Source organism: Hylobates moloch, unplaced genomic scaffold (assembly GCF_009828535.3).
Source record: "Hylobates moloch isolate HMO894 unplaced genomic scaffold, HMol_V3 SCAFFOLD_4, whole genome shotgun sequence".
Lineage (NCBI taxonomy): Eukaryota > Metazoa > Chordata > Mammalia > Primates > Hylobatidae > Hylobates > Hylobates moloch.
The window spans coordinates 25,952,640-25,975,391 of NW_026652279.1; the positions used below are offsets into that span (position 1 = coordinate 25,952,640).

At 37.5% G+C, this 22,752-nt stretch overlaps 1 protein-coding gene across 2 annotated transcripts in view; it reads right to left on the reverse strand.

The window, feature by feature from the left end:
- Nucleotides 1-22,752, reverse strand: part of RAD18 (RAD18 E3 ubiquitin protein ligase) — an 89,410-nt gene that overhangs the window by 15,970 nt on the left and 50,688 nt on the right. For both annotated transcript variants that reach the window (XM_058437199.1, XM_032149569.2), the window contains 3 exons: nucleotides 21,505-21,565; nucleotides 11,365-11,502; nucleotides 7,587-7,740 (listed from right to left, as the gene is read on the reverse strand). In XM_058437199.1, coding sequence (XP_058293182.1) covers nucleotides 7,587-7,740; nucleotides 11,365-11,502; nucleotides 21,505-21,565 — 353 coding nt within the window. The remainder of the gene's footprint in view (nucleotides 1-7,586; nucleotides 7,741-11,364; nucleotides 11,503-21,504; nucleotides 21,566-22,752) is intronic.

A 22,752-nucleotide genomic window follows, 5' to 3' on the forward strand; every position in this document is an offset into this window, starting at 1 on the left:
GCTCCACGACACAAACAATTTTTTTTTTTTAAACAGGAAGGTCACGAAGTTTCTCTACTATTCTAGCTAAGAAAGGAGGATGGCCAAGCCTGTCAACTAACCTAGTAGAGTCTGTGATCAATTTACCTAGGGGCTTTCAAATCACCAGCACAAATCACTGATTTATTAAAGGAAAATATTTGCAGTAAGCTAATGACATAAATGTAAGAGATTTTTTGCTATGCTACCTCAGTGAAAACAGATGTTAGATGTGGTTAACAAAAAACACATCTCAGAAGTTGCCTACAATCTCCTCTTCCTCTGTGACTTCAATGTCACTGCCCAGCCAGGCTGCACAGCTCCCTGGTGTCTTCAATTCCCATTATCTTTCCTTCTGCCCCACCTCAGGCACTCACCTGAATGATAACCAAATCACTAAATGGACTGATATGAAATTTGGGAGGTTCAGAATTTTATCTAGAATGAAGTTTCAGGATTATCTGCTATATCTGCTGTTCCAATTCTAGTCACCACTGAAAAACACAGTTGATGCTAATACAATTAAAATACCAGACAGAACTGCTCATTCCTTTTTAAAGTAATGTACTTATTACTATATCTGCTCAAAAACCACATTCCTAAAATTAAACATAGTTTCACAAATAGGATTTTACAAAAAGACACTTAGGTATAGCAGTCAGTGTTACTAAAATTATCACTCTCAGATCGCTTCCCTGCGGATAAAAGCAATTAATATTTTTGAAGTCTTAGTCATTTTAATATGCCTTGAAGATCAAAAATTCCTTTAATATTCTTTCAAGACATTTAAAAAATCCTCCAAAGGAGAAATTACTCATTCTGATATTTCTGGGGTCAGAGCATATACAAGCCTACGCAACTACAGCTTTAAAGTCTAGAACAAGGAACTTTTTCAGCTTGTCTACTATCTGGTCTTGAAACATTCTGGAAGACAAAGCTTCAAGAAGTTGGATGAATGTTAAGGTTTGGTACATGAATGTTACAGCTCCCCTATGGAAGGGCATTCAAATGGCCCTCTCTGATGTCCCTACTGGTCCAGGCTACAGTGGATATTAATATATAGACTACATGTGAGAAAGACTCACTGGCAAAGATTCCAAACTGAATCTTGAATTCGATGGAATTCCCAACCTTGGTCCAGGAAGATGTTAATAGGCTTATTTAGAACACCTGCAACTTATTTTTCACACCTTTTAGTCAGCTTTTAGCCTTATTTTCAGGTCAAAGTTGCAGAAATGTAAGCTAATTCTGTGTGTGTGCAGGTACACACACATGCACACCTTGCCAAGCTGGTTTTTCTGTAGTATCTCACTCTTGTCATTCTCTGACGGAAAGTAGCACAGCTTCTTCAGCAAACGAAAACACTATCTTCGCATATTCCTTTTGTAGCATCTTATTTCATTATACTAGTAAAGAATTTACTACTGAAGCTGAAAAGAAAGATGTCAAATACCTATGGCAAATGTATGACTGGTAATGTTAGTTAGAGAAAAAACCCACAGATTTCAGTGTCAGAAAAAGTTAAGTTGAGGTCCCATTTCTGTTACTGTGTAATTTTGGGCCAGTTACTTAACTTTCCTCTGTGTCAATATCCTCACATATAAAATCAGGATAATGATACATGTATTCCTTAGGGCTTTTTAAAAGCTTATTCAATATAACACATTAAATGTTTAGCATAGAGCTTGGTACATAGTAAATGTTCAACAAATGTCAGATCCATTTTCATAAAACAGATTTGGGTCTGAATTATCTGAACAATTGCCTCAGCACCATGCTCCAATTTGCCCGAGATAACCTGATTATTATGTGCTCTATTTTAATTGATTTCCACTGTTTCTATGACACCAGGGTGTAAATTCATCAGAACCAGCATGGCAGGTACACAGGGTACTGTGGGGTAGGAAGAAACGCAAACATCTGCTATAAAAATCCTGAGGATTAAGGATTACCTACAAGTGGAATTTTTCTATTATCTAGTAGTTACCCGCCCCTATTTCTTCCCTTAATTGTGGCACTAATTTGAACATGGTTGAGTATATCCAATTTAAAACAATAACTCTTCAAGGGTAGATCACTGGAGGATCAATGCAGGATGACATGCCTACCAGACAATGGTACTTAAATAAATTCTGTCAGCTACCATGAATCTTTCCTCAAACCCCTATTTTTAGTAATCTGTAAGATGAACAATAGTTTATATGCCAAATATTTTAGCAGTTGGCTAACGTATTAGAATAGTAAAGTTCCAGGTTCCAAAAAACTCATTCAATTATGACAATGACAAAAATTACCATGTTCTGAGCAACTACCTCTACAAACCACAGTGATAATTACTTTGTACACATTAGCTTTTTTTATTTTTTATTTTTTTTTGAGACAGGGTGTTGTTCTGTCACTCAGGCTGGAGTGCAGTAGTACAATCACAGCTCACTGCAGCCTCAACCTCCTGTGTTCAAGGAATCCTCCCACCGCAGTCTCCTGAGTAGTTACAGGTGCATACCACCATGTCTGGCTAATTTTTAAATATTTTGTAGAGATGGCATCTCCCTATGATACCCAGGCTGGTTTCAAACTCCTAGGCTCAAGTGATCCTCCCGCCTTGCTTGGCTTCTCAAAGTGCTGGGATTATAGGTGTGAGCCACCACATCCAGCCTTCGCATTAGCTTTAATTCACAGAAGCACCCTAAGTTTTCTCCCCATTTGACAAAGGCTGAGAGAAATTAAGGTAAGTAGAAAAACAGGAATAGGAATGCAAAACTCATCTTCTTTTGCCACATTGTGCTGCTTCATTAGTGGTAGCAGAAAAATCAAATGCTATTGATTTTACCAGAGTTAAGAATACCCTCTCCTGCCTATTTATCAATAAGGTTTTTGTCACAAAAACATCAACACAGTTCTGGAAAAAACAAGGCTAAGAGTTTCACTGCTCTCCACTAGAACTAAAAAAAGATAAAACGAAGAGAGCTTCAGATAAGAGAAAATAATAAAAATAACTTCTTAATACATGCAAAATCCTTAACAAGAGATGAAACCAAGCAACAATAAGTTTACGTTCTATTTACAAAGCATTCACAATATATGATCATCTAATTTGCTTTGTAGACTCATCCAGGGAAGTTAGAGAGACAAACAAACAAAAAAAGCTATTATTCCATTTTTTCAATGAGGAAACTGAAACTCTGGGAGATTAATTTAAAATTCCACATGCCAGGCACCTTTCCAGAGTCATAAAGCCAATGGCTGAGCTAACCTCCCACAATGAAATAAAGAAGACTGACTGCTAGGTACATGGATCTCAAGGAGTCATACACATTTCAAGGACTTGATGTCACAGTATCTTGGACAAAGATACATTCCCCTAAAACAAATGTTCCATTCATCCAAAAGATGGTCTGTCTCATGCACCACACCCAGTTTAAGCTTTTTTTTTTTTTCTTTTTTTTTTGAGATGGAGTTTCACTCTGTCGCCCAGGCTGGAGCGCAGTGGCGCGATATCGGCTCACAGCAACCTCCGCCTCCCAGGTTCAAGCAATTCTGCTGCCTCAGGCTCCCGAGTAGCTGGGATTACAGGCACATGCTACTGTGCCTGGCTAATTTTTGTATTTTGAGTAAAGGCCAGGTTTCACCATGTTGGCCAGGCTGGTCTTCCTGACTTCGGGTGATCCACCTGCCTTGGCCCCCCCAAAGTGCTGGGATTACAGTTGTGAGCCACTGTGTCCGGCTGAAGCTCTTTCAAAAATGCAAAAGATACTGAAGAACTATTTCATGTTCTCACATTTTCTCTAGAAACTTCCAACAAAAAAAAAAACTCACCATCTGAAACAGAATGAACCATTTAGCTTTCAGGGTATTCTAAAGTTCATAAATATTCCCACAAAAAAGGCTGTAATAAAATACACACAGTAATGAGTTTTAGTAGAAAAAGATTTTGTGGCAACATTAAATTCATCGAATGTCACATTTAAGTTATAAAATGAAATATAATGTCAACTTTCCAATAGCAATTATGAAGATTTTAAAAAATACAAAGCCATCATTGACTTACAGTAAGATACTTCACTTCCAACTTAGGATATTGTTCCACTAGTTTGATGTTTTTTCTCTCAATTTGACGAGAAACATAAACACTTACTTAGTAATTTTTCTAATAATTCCAATACCCTCTAAATTACAAAGTTTCATTAATATATTTGTCTTCCTTACTGTCTACACCACCAAACTTCATTAACCAATTTATGATGACGATTAACACTGATGAGATGATTTCCAAAACTTTATAAAGAGTAAGGTTTAAACAGTAGTTGCTCTCTTTTTGTTTGTTTAAAGTAGATTAATATATTTACATGGTTCAAAATCAAATGACATAAAAGATGTATACTGAGTTGGCCCACTTCCTCCTTTGTTCCCATCCAACCTGTTTTCTCTTGTCTCCAACATGCAATCACTTTCATTAGTTTGTTGTGTATTCTTCTAGTGTTTCCTTATGCAAAACCAAACAAATATAAGTATTCCTCCCCCTTTTAGAAAAGAGGTCACATGCTATACATGCTGTTCCAAACACTGGACTTTCCCATTATCCAGGAATCCTAGTTGAAATGCTGATTTTAAAATGTTTAGATCTAGTCCTAAAAAACAACCTGCAAAAGTTCTCTCTTGCTATAGCCAAATCTGTTCCCTCTTTTCTGACCACCCCAACCCACACAGTTCCTGTACCCTCACATCTTTCACGTGCAAATCAAGTGAACTAACCCAAGCCCATCTGGGAATGCTGTCTTCTGGATCCTAAAACCCCCAGAACCAGAGTTTTCTGTCCAGGAGACATTTAGGACTCTTCTTTTCAGAAGAGCAAATTCTAAATCTGAAAAACTTGTATTTAATATGTACATTGATAATTTTTAACTTTAAAAACACGATAGACTCTACTCTGAAAAATAGCATTGGACTGAATTTGTCTTCCATTATCCTCTAAGGTTCTGGAGTTACATGATAACAGTGGAGTGGGGAAACTCATAAATCTGTAACTTTAATATGTCACCTGTTCACTTAACTTTTAATCTGGCCTCAGTGCCTTCTGAGATTTGGAGAACAGCAAAAGCAAGCAGAAGAAAGCATCATATCTGAATTCAGAAAACTGGCTTTCCCATTCACTAGGATCATGAGATTAAGTCAGTTAATTTCTTTTTCAACTGACTCAATCATTGCCTTACCTGCCCCAAAACAAGGGCGCTTCAAATGCTCTTGCTGTCCTTTCTACTACAGGAGCACCATGAGCCTATTTGTCTATGTATGTCCCACCTATTCAACTGTTCAACGGTGTATTCATATAATAAAAGCTAAGCTTCCTAATTGGTGTGTTCTCTCCCCCACCCACAGGGTAGTTGTACACTAGGCATTAATCCCTAGCCCACAGTGAGATACAGGGTGGCTGAAACCCATGGCAGCACCATCTCTTTATCCTGGCATGCCACAGAAATACTATCATTTGCTATGTGTGCTGAAGAAAAGGGTTAGGAAACATTGTATTAAAGACAGAAGAAAAATAGAGACAGAATACATTCCTTTTAAGTCAATCACTTTAAATTCTTATAAAAAGTAAAGTGCTGTATTTTTTTAAGGAAAAAAAAATAAGAACATTAGGTTAGTTCCAAATATTGGAGTTCTCGTGGATGTCTACAAAAATTCAAGTTCAAAAGAGAATTAAACATTTGTGCTTACATTTAACTTACAAACTTAAGAAACAAAAGATTATCCTCTCTGAGAGTCTAATGCAAAGGAAATTTTTTTTTTTTAATTAGCAAAATATCCACTGCTACAACTAGACACTAAACCAAACTCTGAAGTTAAACGGGCTGGTAAACAAAATAAGGATGCTTCATTGTTTTTATTCTTTCAACTGTCAGCAGTATAAATGACTGATACAAATAAAAATCAAATAATAAAATACAGGGGGATAATAGAAATCACTTACAACACTGAACCCCACAAGGAAAAATGAAGTGAAAGACAAGGAACATCCCCAAAATGAAAATTTCCTCTACCACTTAAGCTTCAATTTGATTACAAGCGTCCTTGATAACAGAATCTGAGGGGTTGAGTATGAAGCTGGTGAGGAGACTGGCGTGTCTTCAGCACAGCAAGGCCAAATCTATGTAATATACTCATTAATCCCACCCTGAGAATGCCCAGTTGGACCAGATAAATAAATACCACATATCTCTAGTATGTTATGATTCTACTAAAGGAATTTGGTCTTGACTGGCAGTCCCTTCTAACTTTGAATATTTTCCTGATTTCTATGGTATGTTACCCGAATCAAATGGGTGTCTCTCTTGACTAAGTTTCAGAGTCATTAAATAACACTGGCACTAAGCAATGATTCTGATAGGCAGGCATTTTAAATCAGTACAATTCATTCACAGGGCAATGCCTACCTATCAGAATAATAAAGATAAGAAAAGTGGCCAGGTACAGGCTCATGCCTGTAATTCCAGCACTTTGGGAGGCCGAGGTGGATGGATCACTTGAGGTCAGGAGTTCAAGACCAGCCTGGCCAACATGGTGAAACCCTGTCTCTACTAAATGTACAAAAAAAAATTAGCCAGGCGTGGTGGCACAGGCCTGTAATCCCAGCCACTTGGGAAGCTGAGGTAGGAGAAATGCTTGAACCTGGGAGGTGGAGGTTGCAGTGAGCCGAGATCACGCCACTGCACTCCAGGCTGGGCAACAGAGTGAGACTCCATCTCAAAAAAATGAAAAAAAAAAAAAAGTATTCAATAGAAAAGGAAGAGCTTTACCATAGCATCAGGTACATAAGTAGAACACTGGGAAAAATGTAGAGCTCTAACAGAAACTGAAGGGTCTGGTAAATTATAGTACAGAGACATAACAGAATACTGTACTCATTAAAAAATATCAATTATAAACGTAAGCTATTATGTTGGTGCAAAAGTAACTGTGGTTTCAATTACTTTTGTGCCAACCTATAGAAACGTAACATTTATGACATAACATTAAGTGAAAGACCAGAACAAAAAATGGTATGTGTGTGTGCTTGCATGTCTGTGTGTGCGTGCGTGTGTGTGTGTAAAATAAACCCTATATATTTTTTAAAATATCTTTTCAAAATGACTCATTACGAAACTTCTCATTTTTAAAGTTTCCCCATCTATTCTATTTACTCACTTAAACTTTTCATTTCTAGACTCTCCTATGCACCATGTCTTTCTGATCATTTCTGTTTTCCAATATAGTTGTTTTTATCTCCTTTACTCATCATCTTGACAAAAATTTCACTGTCTATCATGCTTTCTTTTCCAACGGTAGGAAAAATATCTACATAAAGGCTATACAGTAGAGACCAAACTCATCCTCTAATCCCTGCACTACCTTCCCAAATCCTGCCTTGTTATCACTGTGAAGATGACCCAGCAGTAAAAGGGGACGGAAATGTAAGAGTGACACACCATACCATGCCTCAAAGCTACTTTCTAATTATTTCTGCCTATCTATCTACATGTGCATATGAAGTAGATATTTAAAATAATCAACTACTGCATGTTTCTTACCTATTGCATGAACCTGATTCTGATGAAGAAAGAGCTTCTTGAATATCAATACAGCTAGAAGAATCCTCTTCTCTGTCAGGTTCCAATTCCTCTGGGGAGTCCAGCTTTGATTGAGAAAAGTGGTTTGTTACTGAGGTCATATTATCTTCCTGTCCTAGGAAAAAATAAATTTAAGAGTACCTTAAAATCTACAACTTCTGTACGCCTATTACTTCCGCAACACTTAATACTGCCATATGCACTTAGTAAAGTTGAAGTATACATCACATTGATTCCAGAACTCTAGTGACAGCCAGAGAGCAAGAATTAACACTACAATGGTGCTATCTAATTATACTGTCCAGCTCATGTTTTTCCAAGATTAATTAGTTTAAAAATAAAATTTATTTTAAAACCAAGAGCAGGAAGAATCTTGTAATTCTAACGAGACCTCTATTAACACATCACTAAGGAATTCTTGCATATTTCATAGATCAGAGAACACTGACAAACCAACATAAGAAGTACAACCAAAAAAAGACTACAGATTCAACTAATAAGACAACCACAATATTTGTTACTATTATATGATAGTGAATCTATCTGGACATTTTTCTAAACCTGTTAAATAAAATCTAATTATTCTCTATGGAAAAGGACAACTAATCAGACATAAGGAATATTTCCATTTGATCCAATACACATCACATTTCCATGCATTCTTTGTCATATTCTCAGATTTCAAGGTCTCTTATTGCAGATAAAAATAAAGACCCCAAAAAGCTGGAAGGATGCAGTGTTTACAAAAATGTGGCATATGGGTATGGCCAATTTTCCACAAATATGAGTGGAAGAATATCTGTGAAAGATTCTTTAGTGCCCAGGATTCTCCCACTCATCATGAACTCTGCTGGGATTTTCATCTGTGCTGTCCTTAGCTTTGAGGAACTGAGGAGGTACTTCACATGCAAGCTACATGTGCTAATAACAGTACAGAGCTCCTTTCATGTGTTTCCTCACAGAGAAACGGAGCTTTCACACATCACTCATCAAGCACTTGTAGAGGCAAGTAGTCTTCAGCAAAGCACACCAAAAATACAATTGTCAAGGTTTGGTTATACAGAGAGAATTTATGGGGAAAGAACATAACAAATTCTTCAAAAAACCTTGCCAAGTTCATATAGTCAAATTTTTTTCAGAAATAGTTCTAAGTTTTTGTTACACTAGGAGAACAGCATACTTCACAAGAGTATAATTCCTAAAAATATGCTCCTAATGTCATCTGGCTATCAATAAACTATCATTAGCAAAACAAAACAGCACCCTCTAATGTATATCTGGAAAAGGGAAATAGAAGTTAGCCAAGATGACCATCCTGAATCTCTAGGAACTCCTCTTGTAAACAGATACCAGGATCACATTAAGAGGAGCCAATCCCCCAGTCAACTGGGTTCACCCAGGGACTACATTACTCAACTAGTGAGGCACATGCAAGCAAGCTGGCAAACCAGGGAACAGGAATTCAACTTAAAACAATCTTTTATTTTTGCACATTGTATTCTTTTCTTACTTCTTGCACTCTTACATACACTTCTAGAAGATATATTCCCTCTTGGGGACAAACAGCATTCAATAATCCGTGGGCATAAAAAATAAGTTCTCCTTCCTACCTGCCCTTAGATCTCAGAATGCAGGACTTCAAAATAGAGCCCCAAGAGTGAGGCTCAGACATCAGAGCTCCCCAGAGACACACAACAAAAACAGGCTAAGTTTTCACTTGAGAGAATATGCAACTTGTTCACTTACATGAGCACTTCAATGTTTGTTCTAAAGAGCAACAATTATATTGGTTGTATGATGCTATACAAAATCCATCTTTTCAGTCACTCTGTGTCTGTCTTCATCTCTCTCACATTCCTTACCCTCTCAGACATCTCATTCCTGCACAGCAATCTAAAAGCAGCAATCACCTTTGAACTCCAGAAAGAGTAATATTGATGTTCATAAATACATACAAGCCATCAATGATATTCAAGAGAGGTTCAACTAATAAAAAAAAGTTTTCTTAATGGGAAATATTCAGTCAGATTTTCTCAAGTGCTAAACTAGTTTCTAGAAATATCCTTTAACAATTGCATGAACAAGTTCGAGTTGTTCAATGACCATGAGTTATATACTGAGGCAGCACTTTATGCACAAATTGTTTATTAGTCACTAGGGAAATGCAAATCAAAACCACAATGACATACCACTTCATATCTACAATTTTTTAAAAATTTAAAAATCAGGCCAGGCACGGTGGCTCACGCCTGTAATCCCAGCACTTTGGGAGGCCGAGGCGGGCAGATCATGAGGTCAGGAGATCGAGACCATCCTGGCTAACACAGTGAAACCCCGTCTCTACTAAAAAAAATACAAAAAATTAGCCAGGCGAGGTGGCGGGCGCCTGTAGTCCCAGCTACTCGGGAGGCTGAGGCAGGAGAATGGTGTGAACCCCGGGGGGCGGAGCCTGCAGTGAGCCAAGATCGTGCCACTGCACTCCAGCCTGGGCGACAGTGAGACTCTGTCTCAAAAAAAAAAAAAAAATTTAAAAATCAGAAAATAACAAGTGTTGATGAGGATGTGAAGAAATTGGAACCCTCATGCTTTGCTGGTGGGAATGTAAGATAATGCAGCCACTATGGAAAAGCTTAATAATTCCTCAAAAGGTTCTAAACATAGAACCAGCATATGAATCAGAAATCGCACTCTAAGCTGAAACTTAAATATCTGAGCACCAATGCTCATGGCAGCGTTATTTATAATAACCAAAAGGTGGAAATAACCATAGCAGATAAATGGATAAACAAAACATGGCATATACATACTATGGAATACTGTATAATCATAGTAAGAAATTTTAAAATATGCTACAACATTGAAGGACTCTGAAAACATTATGCTTAGAGAAAGAAGCCAACACACAAAGACAAATATTATACAATTCCATTTATATGAGGTACCTGGAATGGGCAAACTCATAGACACAGAAAGTGGAATTATTATTACCAGGGCTATGAGGCAGAGGGGACGGAAGAGTTGCTATTTCATGAGTGCAAAGTTTGTGCTGGGAATGATGAAAATGTTTTGGATATAGACAGTGGTGATAGTTACACAATATTGTGAATGTACTTAATGCCAATGACTTGTACATTTATGAAGGGTTAAAAAGATAAACATTGTGTTATGTATATTTTACCACAATATAGAAAAACATAATAAGGAATTTTCTTGCACACTTTCCCCTATTATGATTCTTTTTTGTTCACTGGTCCAAAGCCCAAGCAATAGAATTAAAATATTAATTTCAAACTTTAAAATGGATCAAAGTTAAGGAATGTGCTCTGTATTAGCCTACCAGGTATGTTAGCTTTAGACTGTTTGGCAGAGCATTTCATCCAAAGTAAACACCAGTGTTCTATCACAAAAATAATTCACTCTCTTTACAGGATCTCCACCAATTAATTCTATACCTAGAAAACATCCTCAAGCTTAAATAACAAAGAAATTTATGATTTATCATTAACTGAAAGGACGACAGACAAAAAGAGATTGTTTCTTCAGGACATTCTTCCAACCATTTTCTCCATAGTAATAAATCTAGTTTACAAACTGCTACATGAAGTTTGTCTAAAAATACTTTTTCTCATTTCAAAGAACTAGAAACTCCAAAGTAAATTTCTTTGGTTTAATTTTCTTTTCATATTAAAAGTAAATAATGAAATTCGACATATGTCTGTTTTTAATTATAGTCTCTTACCCATGCACACAGAAGATAGCTTTTCTGTAGATTCATCTTCTGTTATTGTTACTGTTTTTTGTGACATTCCAGCAATTTTCTTGTATCCTCTTCTAGCCTGATCCACTAGAAGCTGAAATTCACTCTTATGTTTTTTACCTGAAATTCAAAAGATCTTCTCAGTAAAGCTAGGACTGTGAAAGTTAACCATCTACAACTGACAAACTGAATATCAAGAGGTGTACAAGGGATGGGCGTGGTGGCTTACACCTGTAATCCCAGCACTTCAGGAGCCTTCCTCATGCACAGCAATCTAAAAGCAGCAATCACCTTTGAACCCCAGAAAGAGTAATATTGATGTTCATAAATACATACAAGCCATCAATGATATTCAAGAGAGGTCCAACTAATAAAAAAAAGTTTTCTTAATGGGAAATAGTCAGTCAGATTTTCTCAAGTGCTAAACTAGTTTCTAGAAATATCCTTTAACAATCTCATGAACACTTGTCAGGAGTTCGAGACCAGCGTGGCCAACATGGTGAAACCCCATCTCTACTAAAAATACAAAAAAAATTAGCCGGGTGTGGTATCACATGCCTGTAATCCCAGCACTTTGGGAGGCCGAAGTAGGTGGACCATTTGTCAGGAGTTCAAGACCAGCCTGGCCAACATGGTGAAACCCCATCTCCACTAAAAGTACAAAAAAATTAGCCAGGCCTGGTATTGCGTGCCTATAATCCCAGCTACTTAGGAGGCTGAGGCACAAGAGTCACTTGAACCTGGGAGGCAGAGGTTTCAGTGACCCGAGATTGCACCACTGCACTCCAGCCTGGGCAACAGGGCGAGACTCTGTCTCAAAAACAAAACAAAACAAACAAAAAAAAAACCAGAGGTGTACAAGCTTGCTCAAGAACAGCATCCTTAGGAATCACTTGCAATAAATTTAAAAGCTGCCAAGCATAAGAATACAAAGGGCTGGAGTGTCATGGAACCTTCTTTTTATCTTCTCCCTTCCTCAAATACAAATATGGAAACATGATATTCCCAGTTTGCTACTCTAGGTTTCTTCCCAAACTCCATTCTCTAGAGAGGCTTTTACATAATCATAAGAGCATGAAAGATGCCCGCTTTCTTAAATATATACAAATGATACCATTCTATCTTTCAAGATACAGAGTACTAAGAGTATTCGCTGAATCTAAAATAGAAGCCTCTAGGAAAATTGAATCATAATAACAAAGGATGTCCGTCTACTCCAGCTCTCCTTTTTTTCTTCACATTTCCGGCCGGTTTCCCAGTAGAGCCCCTTTAAGATTCTAAGATCTCTCCCAACCAATTCTACCTTATCTTAGGATACTATACTAACTCTAATCTTTATTTACTACCATTTTAACACCTTTGAATATAATTAACCCTGACCTCAAGATCATCATTATTAATGTACCAATTTGTTCAATAAAGAGCAGCCAGTCATCATTACTGCAGGGACTTGAGGGCATGTATTTGTGATTCTGAACCATGCAGCTGAGGTTGCAGTTTACTTATCTAGCAACATTAAATACTTAGGCCACAGTCCAAAGTAATGTCATAAATCCTGTAAAATTTTTAGAGAGAACCATACTACAAATGGTTAAAACAAAATTTTGACACTGTTTTCATACAAAAATCAACAATGTACTTTTTATCACTTGGTTTCTTCCATTTTCCTTAGCATAGGCATAGGGAATTTACTGGGTGTAGGGAAAAAATTGTGCTTCAGTTGAACTACGGCATTGTCTAAATCTACTCTCCCAGGATTCCAGCCATTCACTGCCTTTGAGCTATGGTATAACTCTGTATGCTGTAGATAACTGAGAGCAATGGAAAATAATTCTTGTCTATAGGTATGCAAAATCCTGTTGGGTGGAGGTTCAATTGACTTCCCTCCTCCAATGTGGAAGAAGCCAGTTTTTTGCCCATTATACATTCATTTCAATGTTCCTCATCTGTAAATGTGATGATTCTTTGGCTCCTTCTTCGATCACCTCATAATATCAGTCCTCTCTCTGCTAATGAGTTTAAATCTTTAATAAAAACACATGTTCATTTTACATCCACATGAGAATGATGTTACTTGTTTTTGAAAATTATCTTTTAACACAAGAAGAGAAAACACTAAATTGTGACGCACAAGGAAGAAAATAGTTGGATTCCTATATGTGAATATTGACAGGCACAGCAAAGACACTCAGGAAAGAATGCTCCTAATTACAGTATTTTTATGTGTATGGTACATGTATGAAAACTTCTAGTGAAACTAATGTTGGGCTATAAAATGTATGGTACATTTTAAATAAGATACCAGTTAAAATGTCAGCAAAAGAAATATATGCTGGCCGTAAAGATCACTGGAAAAAACTGACTCTTTAGAAACAAGTGAGATCCTATCTAGGATACAGGCTAGGTGATTTCTTTGAAGTCCTATTTCACTCTACGCACTTGAGGATGATTATCTTGTATTTTTCTGGCTGCTTGGAATCAATGGGCTAACACTACCACCATCATTATGTAGTTTCTATTAGGTAAGGGTAACACTGTACTATGGGATCTACATAATTTAGTTAGACCAGGTCTAAGCTATTTTCCTACTAAGGCCACTCCACTGTACACATAAAGACTGGAGACTTAAGAATTAGTCAAGAAATTTGCTAAAGTAATCGCATTAACAGTTAAGGAGACTTCATGACTTATTATCTTCTGAAGTAATAAAATCCCAGATTTAAATCTAATTACCCCACAGCTAGGCTGGAAACCAAAAGTAAATGGCAGCCACTACTCTGGCTTTAGCCAGAGAATTCCAATAACCCCTACTCAGAAAATGAAAAACGTCAACAGATCAAGACTAGTAACATTGTTCCCACTTACTTCTTTACTTCATTTTAGAAGATCTGCCATTTGGCAAGGAGTACTGTAGAGTTTAAAATCTCAGTTCTGGTGGCCATGTGTCCTGAATTTACCTCTTAAAAGTTTAAAGTGGCTCAGCTAGTTGTGGGAGCATCCATGACTAAGTACACATTCAATCAACTCATTTTCTTCCAGATTTGAATACTTGAATCATTCCATCCTCTGTGCCTCTCCAAGTTTAAATGTAATCTTTTTTAGTACGAAGTCAAGCCCTTTACTCCCTGATCACTTTAACTACTCTTCTTTAGACCAGCCCTTACAGTCAGAGTGTCTCTGGGTCTGCCCAAGAACCCAGAACCCAGTGGTACAAAAGACTAAAAACAGGCTCTCTCAAGAGTAGAAAAGACTCATACCCTTCCACAGTGATGCCACTGAGATACTTCTACTTTAAATCAAGAAATGAGTTTGGAGTCAGTGTTTTCCAAAGTAAAATCCCATATATTTCTTTCACCATCATATCACCTATGAGAGCCAACCAGCTAAATGTGGATGAAGAACAGAGTTTAACAATTATGGCTAATGTTCACTACAGGCTTATTCATCTAGCCCTGAACTGACTAGTGACACTTTAATTTCATGATCATAATTCTCAAATGGGCATTCAATACTGCCATAAAACTCTTGCATCTTTCTCTAGTAAAGTTTGCTCTACTATTCTCCAAAATAACTATCTCACACTTTCTTCTCTTCATTCAAATATTCGACACTCCCCGTGTGGCCCCTCTTAGTTGGCCTCGCACTACTTTGAAAAATATAGAATCATTTTAACAGAAACTTAGTCATCTTCCAAGCACCAGTATATCTTGTCTGTGCACTTATGATCTATTTCCCTTGTTCTTACCATGAAACAACTGTCCTTGCTATAATTAAAGGCTAACCTCTAACTTATGCTCGGGATTCCATCATGAAGCTGTGAACAGAGAGACTGTTCCTTTGAACCTAGAGTGTGAATTATGAAAACAACTCAGTAAATCCAAACCAGCATTTTTTTCTTAATGAAATAATAAAGAGAATAGAAAGTATCAGAATGCATTAAAAATGGAAAAGGTAAATACCATTTTGTGAAGCTTTTGTTTCAGTCACGTGTATGTATATAGTCAGTAGTAATACAAAATGTATCTCTCACTGTGGGTTGTAGTCAAAAAGGTCAGAAAGCCACTGAGTTAAATATCTCCCAATTTAAATAACAAATTTAAAAAAACAAGCAAACAAAACCCTCCCTTGACCCAACACCCTCCTCCAGCTATGACCCTATTTTTCTGCTCTCCTTAACACAGTAAAACCTCCCCCAAAAAGTTGTCTACCTTAATGGTCTCATTTCCTCACCTCCAATTTGGTCACAATCAACTCTAAACACTTCTGACCTCTCTAATAAGGCTGATCTTCAAGGTTTGCTGCTTCCAAGCTGTGAAACCCCTGTTCCCTTCTATCTCTGTGAAATGTAATGTTGTCTGTTCACAGCAACTTTTGGCCTAAGTCATGATTTGTTTTCTCTCTATCTCAGAGATCACAGTCCTGTGCTACCTGTTTCCCATTATCTGAAAAACCATTCAACATTCACCTGGTTTTCTAGATTTTTTTTTTCGTGGAGGAGAGTAAATATAGTCTCTGTAATTCCATCTGGGCTAATAGAAATCTCTATTTCTATTTTTTGGAGAGGGGGAAACAGTTTTTTTTTTAATCAAAATATGTTATTTATGCTAACATGTAATGGGTTTATTGTTAATATTTTTGAAATTTCTTGGTTTTAATTTCTTCTTTGACCTATGGGTTATTTCGAAATGGATTATTTAATGTCCAAATATTTGGTGACTTCCCCAAGGGCTTTATTACTGATTTCTAATTTAATCTCACTGTGGTCAGAGAACGTATTTTGCATGCAAAATGAATACTCAAGGTGAACTCTGCAGATCACTGGGTTTCTCCTTCCAGTACTCTGTCCTGCAAACTCTAACTCCTTTGGTTCCTCTGATCTCTCAGCTCTTTCTCCTTAACTTAGAGTCTCCAGGCTTTGCCTGGAATACCCACTTGCCCATACTACAGCCAGAAAACTTTATTATAAGGCTCATCACATTTTTTGCTTACCTCTCAAGGGTCCCTGTCCTTTGGTACCCAATGGCCAGTATCTTGAAAATTGCTATTTCATATGTTTTGTACATTCATTTTGCTTGTTTTAGGTAGGAGAGTAAATGAAATTATTCCATGGCTGGAAACAGACATCCTCTAAGTTCTAATTGATAATGTGATACATATCAATAGATATGACCCACATAAACAAAGGCTCTTTGGTGTCCTTGAGATACAGAATAGCTGGGCTCCTGGCTAAACTCCACCCTCAACCTGGGACCTTGGCCCTAAGTGAAAACAGCTGACCCCATCTCACTGCCCAAATATTGCCTTTTTGGTCTGCCATGACCCTATCCTTTGCCCATAAAAACACTTCAGCTGGCAGAGCAACACAAGCGGCTGATGCAAGTCGTCAGGGATGCAAGCTGCTGAGCATTGGGGATACAAGCAGCTGAGCATCGGAGACTACGGACAGATGCAGCTAACTTCAGATGGTGCAGCTTCAGGGAAAGATCACCTTCTTCCCGCATCATCCCCTTTCCAACTCCCAACTGCTGCCAGCCATCACCCAATAAAATTCTCCACATACACTACCCGCTAATCCGTTTGTGCAACCTCATTTTTCTAAGACACTGGACAAGAACCCGCATGCTGAAAGGGCAGGGGCTAGGACACTGCTACGGGGCCTGCACAGAGCCTGCTCCCACCAGAGAGGAGCATCGGCTGGTTCCAGCATTTGTTCCCTCTTGCAAGGAGTGGCCAGCAGTGCTCTCAGTGAAAGGATCTACTCCAGTTCCCACCCACAAAGGGGGTCAAGGTCCAGGGAACTATCCCATAATATGGGGGCTCATCCAGGATACGACAAAGGGTGAGTTAAAATGTGGAATTGTTGGATCCGTCTCTTTTCCAAGAGACGGATTCCCTGCCACCTCTCTCTTTCCTTTGGGTTAAAGAATGTTGGTTCTGTTTCCCTTCATGGAGGTCTAGCTGGTCTGAACTGAGGTAGAGATAGAGTGATTAAAGGAACCCATTTCCAGAGAGCAAGAGGCTCTTCCCCCAGGCCCCCAACCCCCCACTATTCACGTTAAGCTTTTTTTTTCTTTTCTAAGTGAGATAGTTTTTTTCCTACCTCAGGACTCTGCTTATAATAGGGAAATGACAGAGGAGCCACCCCTGAGGTCATCAGGATGAGCCCTAATCCAATATGACTGATATGTTTATAAAAGGGGGAAATTTGGACACATAGACAACATAGAGGGAAGATGATGTCAAGAGACATAGGGAGAAGATGGCCATCTACAGCCAAGAAGAGATACCTAGAACAGATCCTTCCTGCATGGCCCTGAGAAGCTCAGGACACCTTGATCTTAGACTTCTAGCCTCCAGAACCCTGCTGACACCTTGATCTTGGACTTCTAGCTTCCAGAACCACAAGACAATAAATTTGTTATTTAAGCCACGCAGTCTGCATGTAGTATTTTGTTTTGGCAGCCCTAGCACACTAATAAAAATGCATAATTAGAAATTAATTAGAAATAAGAAACTAATTAATTGCACAATAAATAATGATTATGACCATTTTATCAAAAAGTTAAACTTTTCTTATACTCTTCCTTGATTTTTTCACTTATCACTTCCTAAAACACTAGAAAGATATAAACTCCAACAGAGTAGGCTTTTCGTCTGTCTTGTTCATTCCTACATCCCCAGCTCCGAGCACAGTGTCTGGCACATGCTAACTACTTGACAAACTTGTGATGGCTGAATGAATGGAATAGTACTATGAAAAAACACAAGATAATGTAAGTGCACATAGAAAGAAAATCTTACCTTGTCTGAGAGATCACAAAGGGTTTCCCAGGGAAACTACAATTGAGCTGGTTGAGAGTAGGGAGTATAGATAGGGGGGTCAGAGGCAATTAGAGAAAGAGTTCCAGACAAAGAAAGAAGAGGGTAACAAATGCCCTAAAACAGTGAAGGACTTGGTAAAGTAGGTAAAAGATAACCAGAGTGATTGGAATACAAGGAGTAAGGGGAGGAGAAGAGGCAAGGCTAGAGAGGCAGGCAGGTCCAGATACAGGAAATAACAGACTTTACAAACTGTAGCTTAAGAGAAATCGAAAGCCCACTGAAGAGTTCTTTACAATGGCAGGAGGGCAGCAAGGCAGTAATGGCATGATGTGAAGACTCAGCAGTTTTGGAAGACAGTTTTGGCTTCTGAGTATGAGGACGGGGCAAGAGTAGATGGGAGATGACTAGAAAGCAAAGTGATACATAAGAAGTGTATAGACTCGGGGGATATTTAGAAGATAGAGACTAACAGAACTTGATGGTGAACTGAACATGGGCAGATCAAAAAAAAAGTAACAAATGAAAGATAAAGAATCAGAATGGCAAGCTAGTTATTAGCAACAGTGCTGGAAAGTAGAAAACAGCGGAAGATATCTTTGAAAATTCGGAGAAAAGTATCTTTTTAACTTCAAGTTCTACAAACAGCCAAATTATCAATCAATAATAAAGGTGTTATTTCCTGTTATGTATAGAATGTTATATATCTCAAGAAATTCCTCTATACCAGGGGTGTCCAATCTTTTGGCTTCCCTGGGCCACACTGGAAGAAGAATTGTCTTGGGCCACACATAAAATACACTAACAATAGCTGATGAGAGAAAAAAAAATTATCATAATGTTTAATAAAGTTTACAAATTTGTTTTGGGCTGCATTCAAAGGCCATCCTGAGCCACATGCGGCCCCACGGGCCACAGTTTGGACAAGCTTGCATACACCCTTTCTCAGGAAGTTTCCTGGAAAATGTATTCTACCAAAACAAGGCAAGAGAAGAGGGAGGCTTGGAACTTGGAAGAAGTGAACCAACACAGGAAGGAGGAGAGCAGAATTCCCAGAAAGGTGGTGACAAGAAATTCCCAAAGAGCAGCCATGTATTAACAGAAGGCAAAAAGGACAAGCACAGTAGACTGGAACAGGACAACAGAGGCTAGGGGTGGCCCTAGGGGAGAAGTTCTTGAGAAAAAAATGAGTTATAATCAATGTGTATAAATGTATTAGAAAGTGATTTACACTTCTGTTGGAAGGTTTAGAGATATATTAGTACTAGGTAAATAGTTAAAAGAGAACTATTAGTTGTAAGAAAAACAAGGCCGGGCGCAGTGACTCACGCCTGTAATCCCAGCACTTTGGGAGGCTGAGGCAGGCGGATCATAAGGTCAGGAGATCGAGACCATCCTGGCTAACACAGTGAAACCCCGTCTCTACTAAAAATACAAAAAATTAGCCAGGCGTGGTGGCGGGCGCCTGTAGTCCCAGCTACTCAGAAGGCTGAGGCAGGAGAATGGCGTGAACCCAGGAGGCAGAGCTTGCAGTAAGCCAAGACAGCGCCACTGCACTCCAGCCTGGGTGACAGAGTGAGACTCTATCTCAAAAAAAAAAAAAGAACAACAGAATGTTTTGATGAAAGGAATTATAACCATCTTATGCAAATTGTCTGGCCTGAGCCATAAACAATGTATCTAACTAAATACTGATCTTACAAAAACTTATGACATAATATTTAAAGGATGGAAGGGAAGCAAAGGTAGGGCTCAGGATATATAAATGAGCTAAATCTCCATCTTTCATATTAGCACATCAATAGTTAATGTGAAATTGAAAAACTTCAAGAAGTAGCAGAAAAAATACTTTTTTATAAATTGTAAGGTAATTACCAAAAGTAGCACCAAATGGCTTGATAGTTGTTACCTCTAGGGAATGGGAATAGAGGCATGTTGTTGGAGGAAGCAAGAGACTGCTCTTTTATATGATGAGCCTCATAAAAAGTAAATGATTTTAAAAAAACTACATGTAACACATTAATAAAATGTTTAAAGATGAAGATATATCAATAGTATAGTTAGAACCTGACACTAAATCAAAATGTATGAATAAACTAAAAGGCTAAGCATCTAAGCTTTGTGAAGCACTTGACTTTTGAGGTTTATTTTAAGGCTAAATAATTTAATATCACCTATTTAGTAAAGTTACACTTTTTAGATATCTAAATGGTGGGCAATGAATATTTTCTTGACTGAATATAGTCCAAATTTTTCTTAATATGGGAGAATTATTAGATACCACCCTTTCAGTTATTTAAATTACTTTCTCCCAATGCAAGTTTTCTGGTTTCCTTATTTTCACAGGCCTTAGTGATCCTTATTTTTCCAGGCCAATTCAGTGATCATTTGATATTCTCTTTTGTTCTCCTTTCTAAAGAAAAATCACTCTGACATCCTACAAGTTGATCAAAGAGGTTCACATCATAGTTATCTGTCTAGCAACAGAATAATGGTGACTTTTGTTGTTCAGTCCATAATCCAAGACTCCTCTAGGGTCCTTTTCCTACTCTAGCAAGGCACAGGCAATCATACCTACATCCAGCGCAGGTGTGCTTCATCCTCCCTCCCACAATACATCACTACAGAACCTGGCCCTTCAGAGTTTAAGAAATGAAGAGAGAAAAAAATTATCTTACCTCAATTAAAACATACCATGCCTGGGAATACTGATTCAATGAACATCTATTAACTATCTACTGTTCGTCAGGCACTTAAATTTAAACTAAAATCCAACCACCACACAAAGAATAACAGCTATCTGACAAAACCGTAATGTGTTAGCCCTGGGAAAGATATACACAAAGACCATTTAAGGAAAAGGAAGTGATAAAGTTGGGAGGTTGCTAACAAGCAATAAAATGAAAACTCTTTTTGGCACAAATTTGCAAGCTATAGAAGCGCTGAAATCCTACACAGAAGTATTGTTATTGAGTGGCCTGAGGGCAGGATAGAGTCCCGAATGTTTCCATTTTAATCCCAGCTTCTTTTCACAGATGTGCTTTGAGAGCAGCTAATTAATATTTGCCAAGTGCTTAGTGATAAGCTCAAAGTAGAATGCTAGTCATAAAAATCAAAAAGCAGGCACATAAAATACAAAAAAAAGTCACTAAGTAGACACCCAATTAAAATTCAATCTCTTAAGTAATGTTAACAAAAGTTTGAATTGAACCTTAATATAAAACATTATTCTGAAAAAATTACTTAAGATGAAAAACAGCAACCGAAGCTCTTTACAAATTAAAAAAAAGTCGCACAACTTACGATATTTACTGTGGATTTCATCTATTTCCTTTTCTGTTTGGTCCTTTGTAAAAACCATTACCTAAAATAATCAAAAAAAAGATCTTAAAAAAAATCTCCCCAAAATGACAAAAAGGGAAATATTACAAACTTTCAAATCTCAAATGTGAGTGTTTAAAATAGAAGAAAATGATCTCTCATCTGTTTTATATAGACCCAGGAAGAATCATTCCTATGTATTTCCCTTAAATACCAGAAACGGTATACATTTTACTCATTATTTTTTCTCATCAGTAGAAAATGCAACATGATTCAATTATATAATAATAAATTTTCTATTTTCAATATTTAATATTCCACATTCATTAATACAACAGGCAATATTTGAAACCAGAAGACTAACGACACTTAGGTGACTATCAGTAAGGCTGATCTTCTTGTCTGCCTTCTCTCCTTTCCAATCTAACTTCTCCAAGTCATTATAGAAAAGTAGTATGTATAGAAAATGCAACAATACAAAACACAATAAGTTAAATTTCTAGGTCCACTTTTTAAACCTCAGACTTAAAAGATCAGAAATCTACTTCCATGATTCACTACAGTTCCCATCTTACAGTTAGCACACAGGTAATAATAGGGTCAATGTAAATCCCATTTTTTTCCTACTTATTTGGTTACAAACTTACTTTCTTAAGGTAACCATTGCTTTCTCCTTACAAACACACTACAAATGGCCTAGAAAAAAAAGTCTACTTGGAAGAGACCAAAACACTTCCTCCAGTGTCACAGGACACAATGACTATTTTCTTCACTGGTATCCTGTCTTCAAGTTTGGGGCATCAAGCTAGTGGAAGGCAACAGTGAAGAATTTTAGGTCTCTGATTCTCTCCAAAGCTCAAGAGAATACTCTATCCTCAAATTACTTAATTTATCCTCTTATAATTACTTAACATTTCCATAAGTATAATCATAGAATTGCAGAATGCCAGAGCCAAAAAGGGATCATAGAGGTCCCTAGCGGTAGCTTAGAGGTCCTTAGAGGTAGCTTGTCAAACACAACCAGCAGAGAAAGGACCAATATCAAAGCTGCCTGATGCACAGGCATAGGCATTTTCTATAGAACTCTAGCTCATGAACAAACTACTTTGGATTGCATTTTGTGCTAGAAGACTGCTAAGTACAATCAAATATTGTCCTAAAATGAGTTGCAAGTAAATCATAATACAGTAAGTGGAAGTGTGTTAGTAAATGAACAAATTTAATAATGGC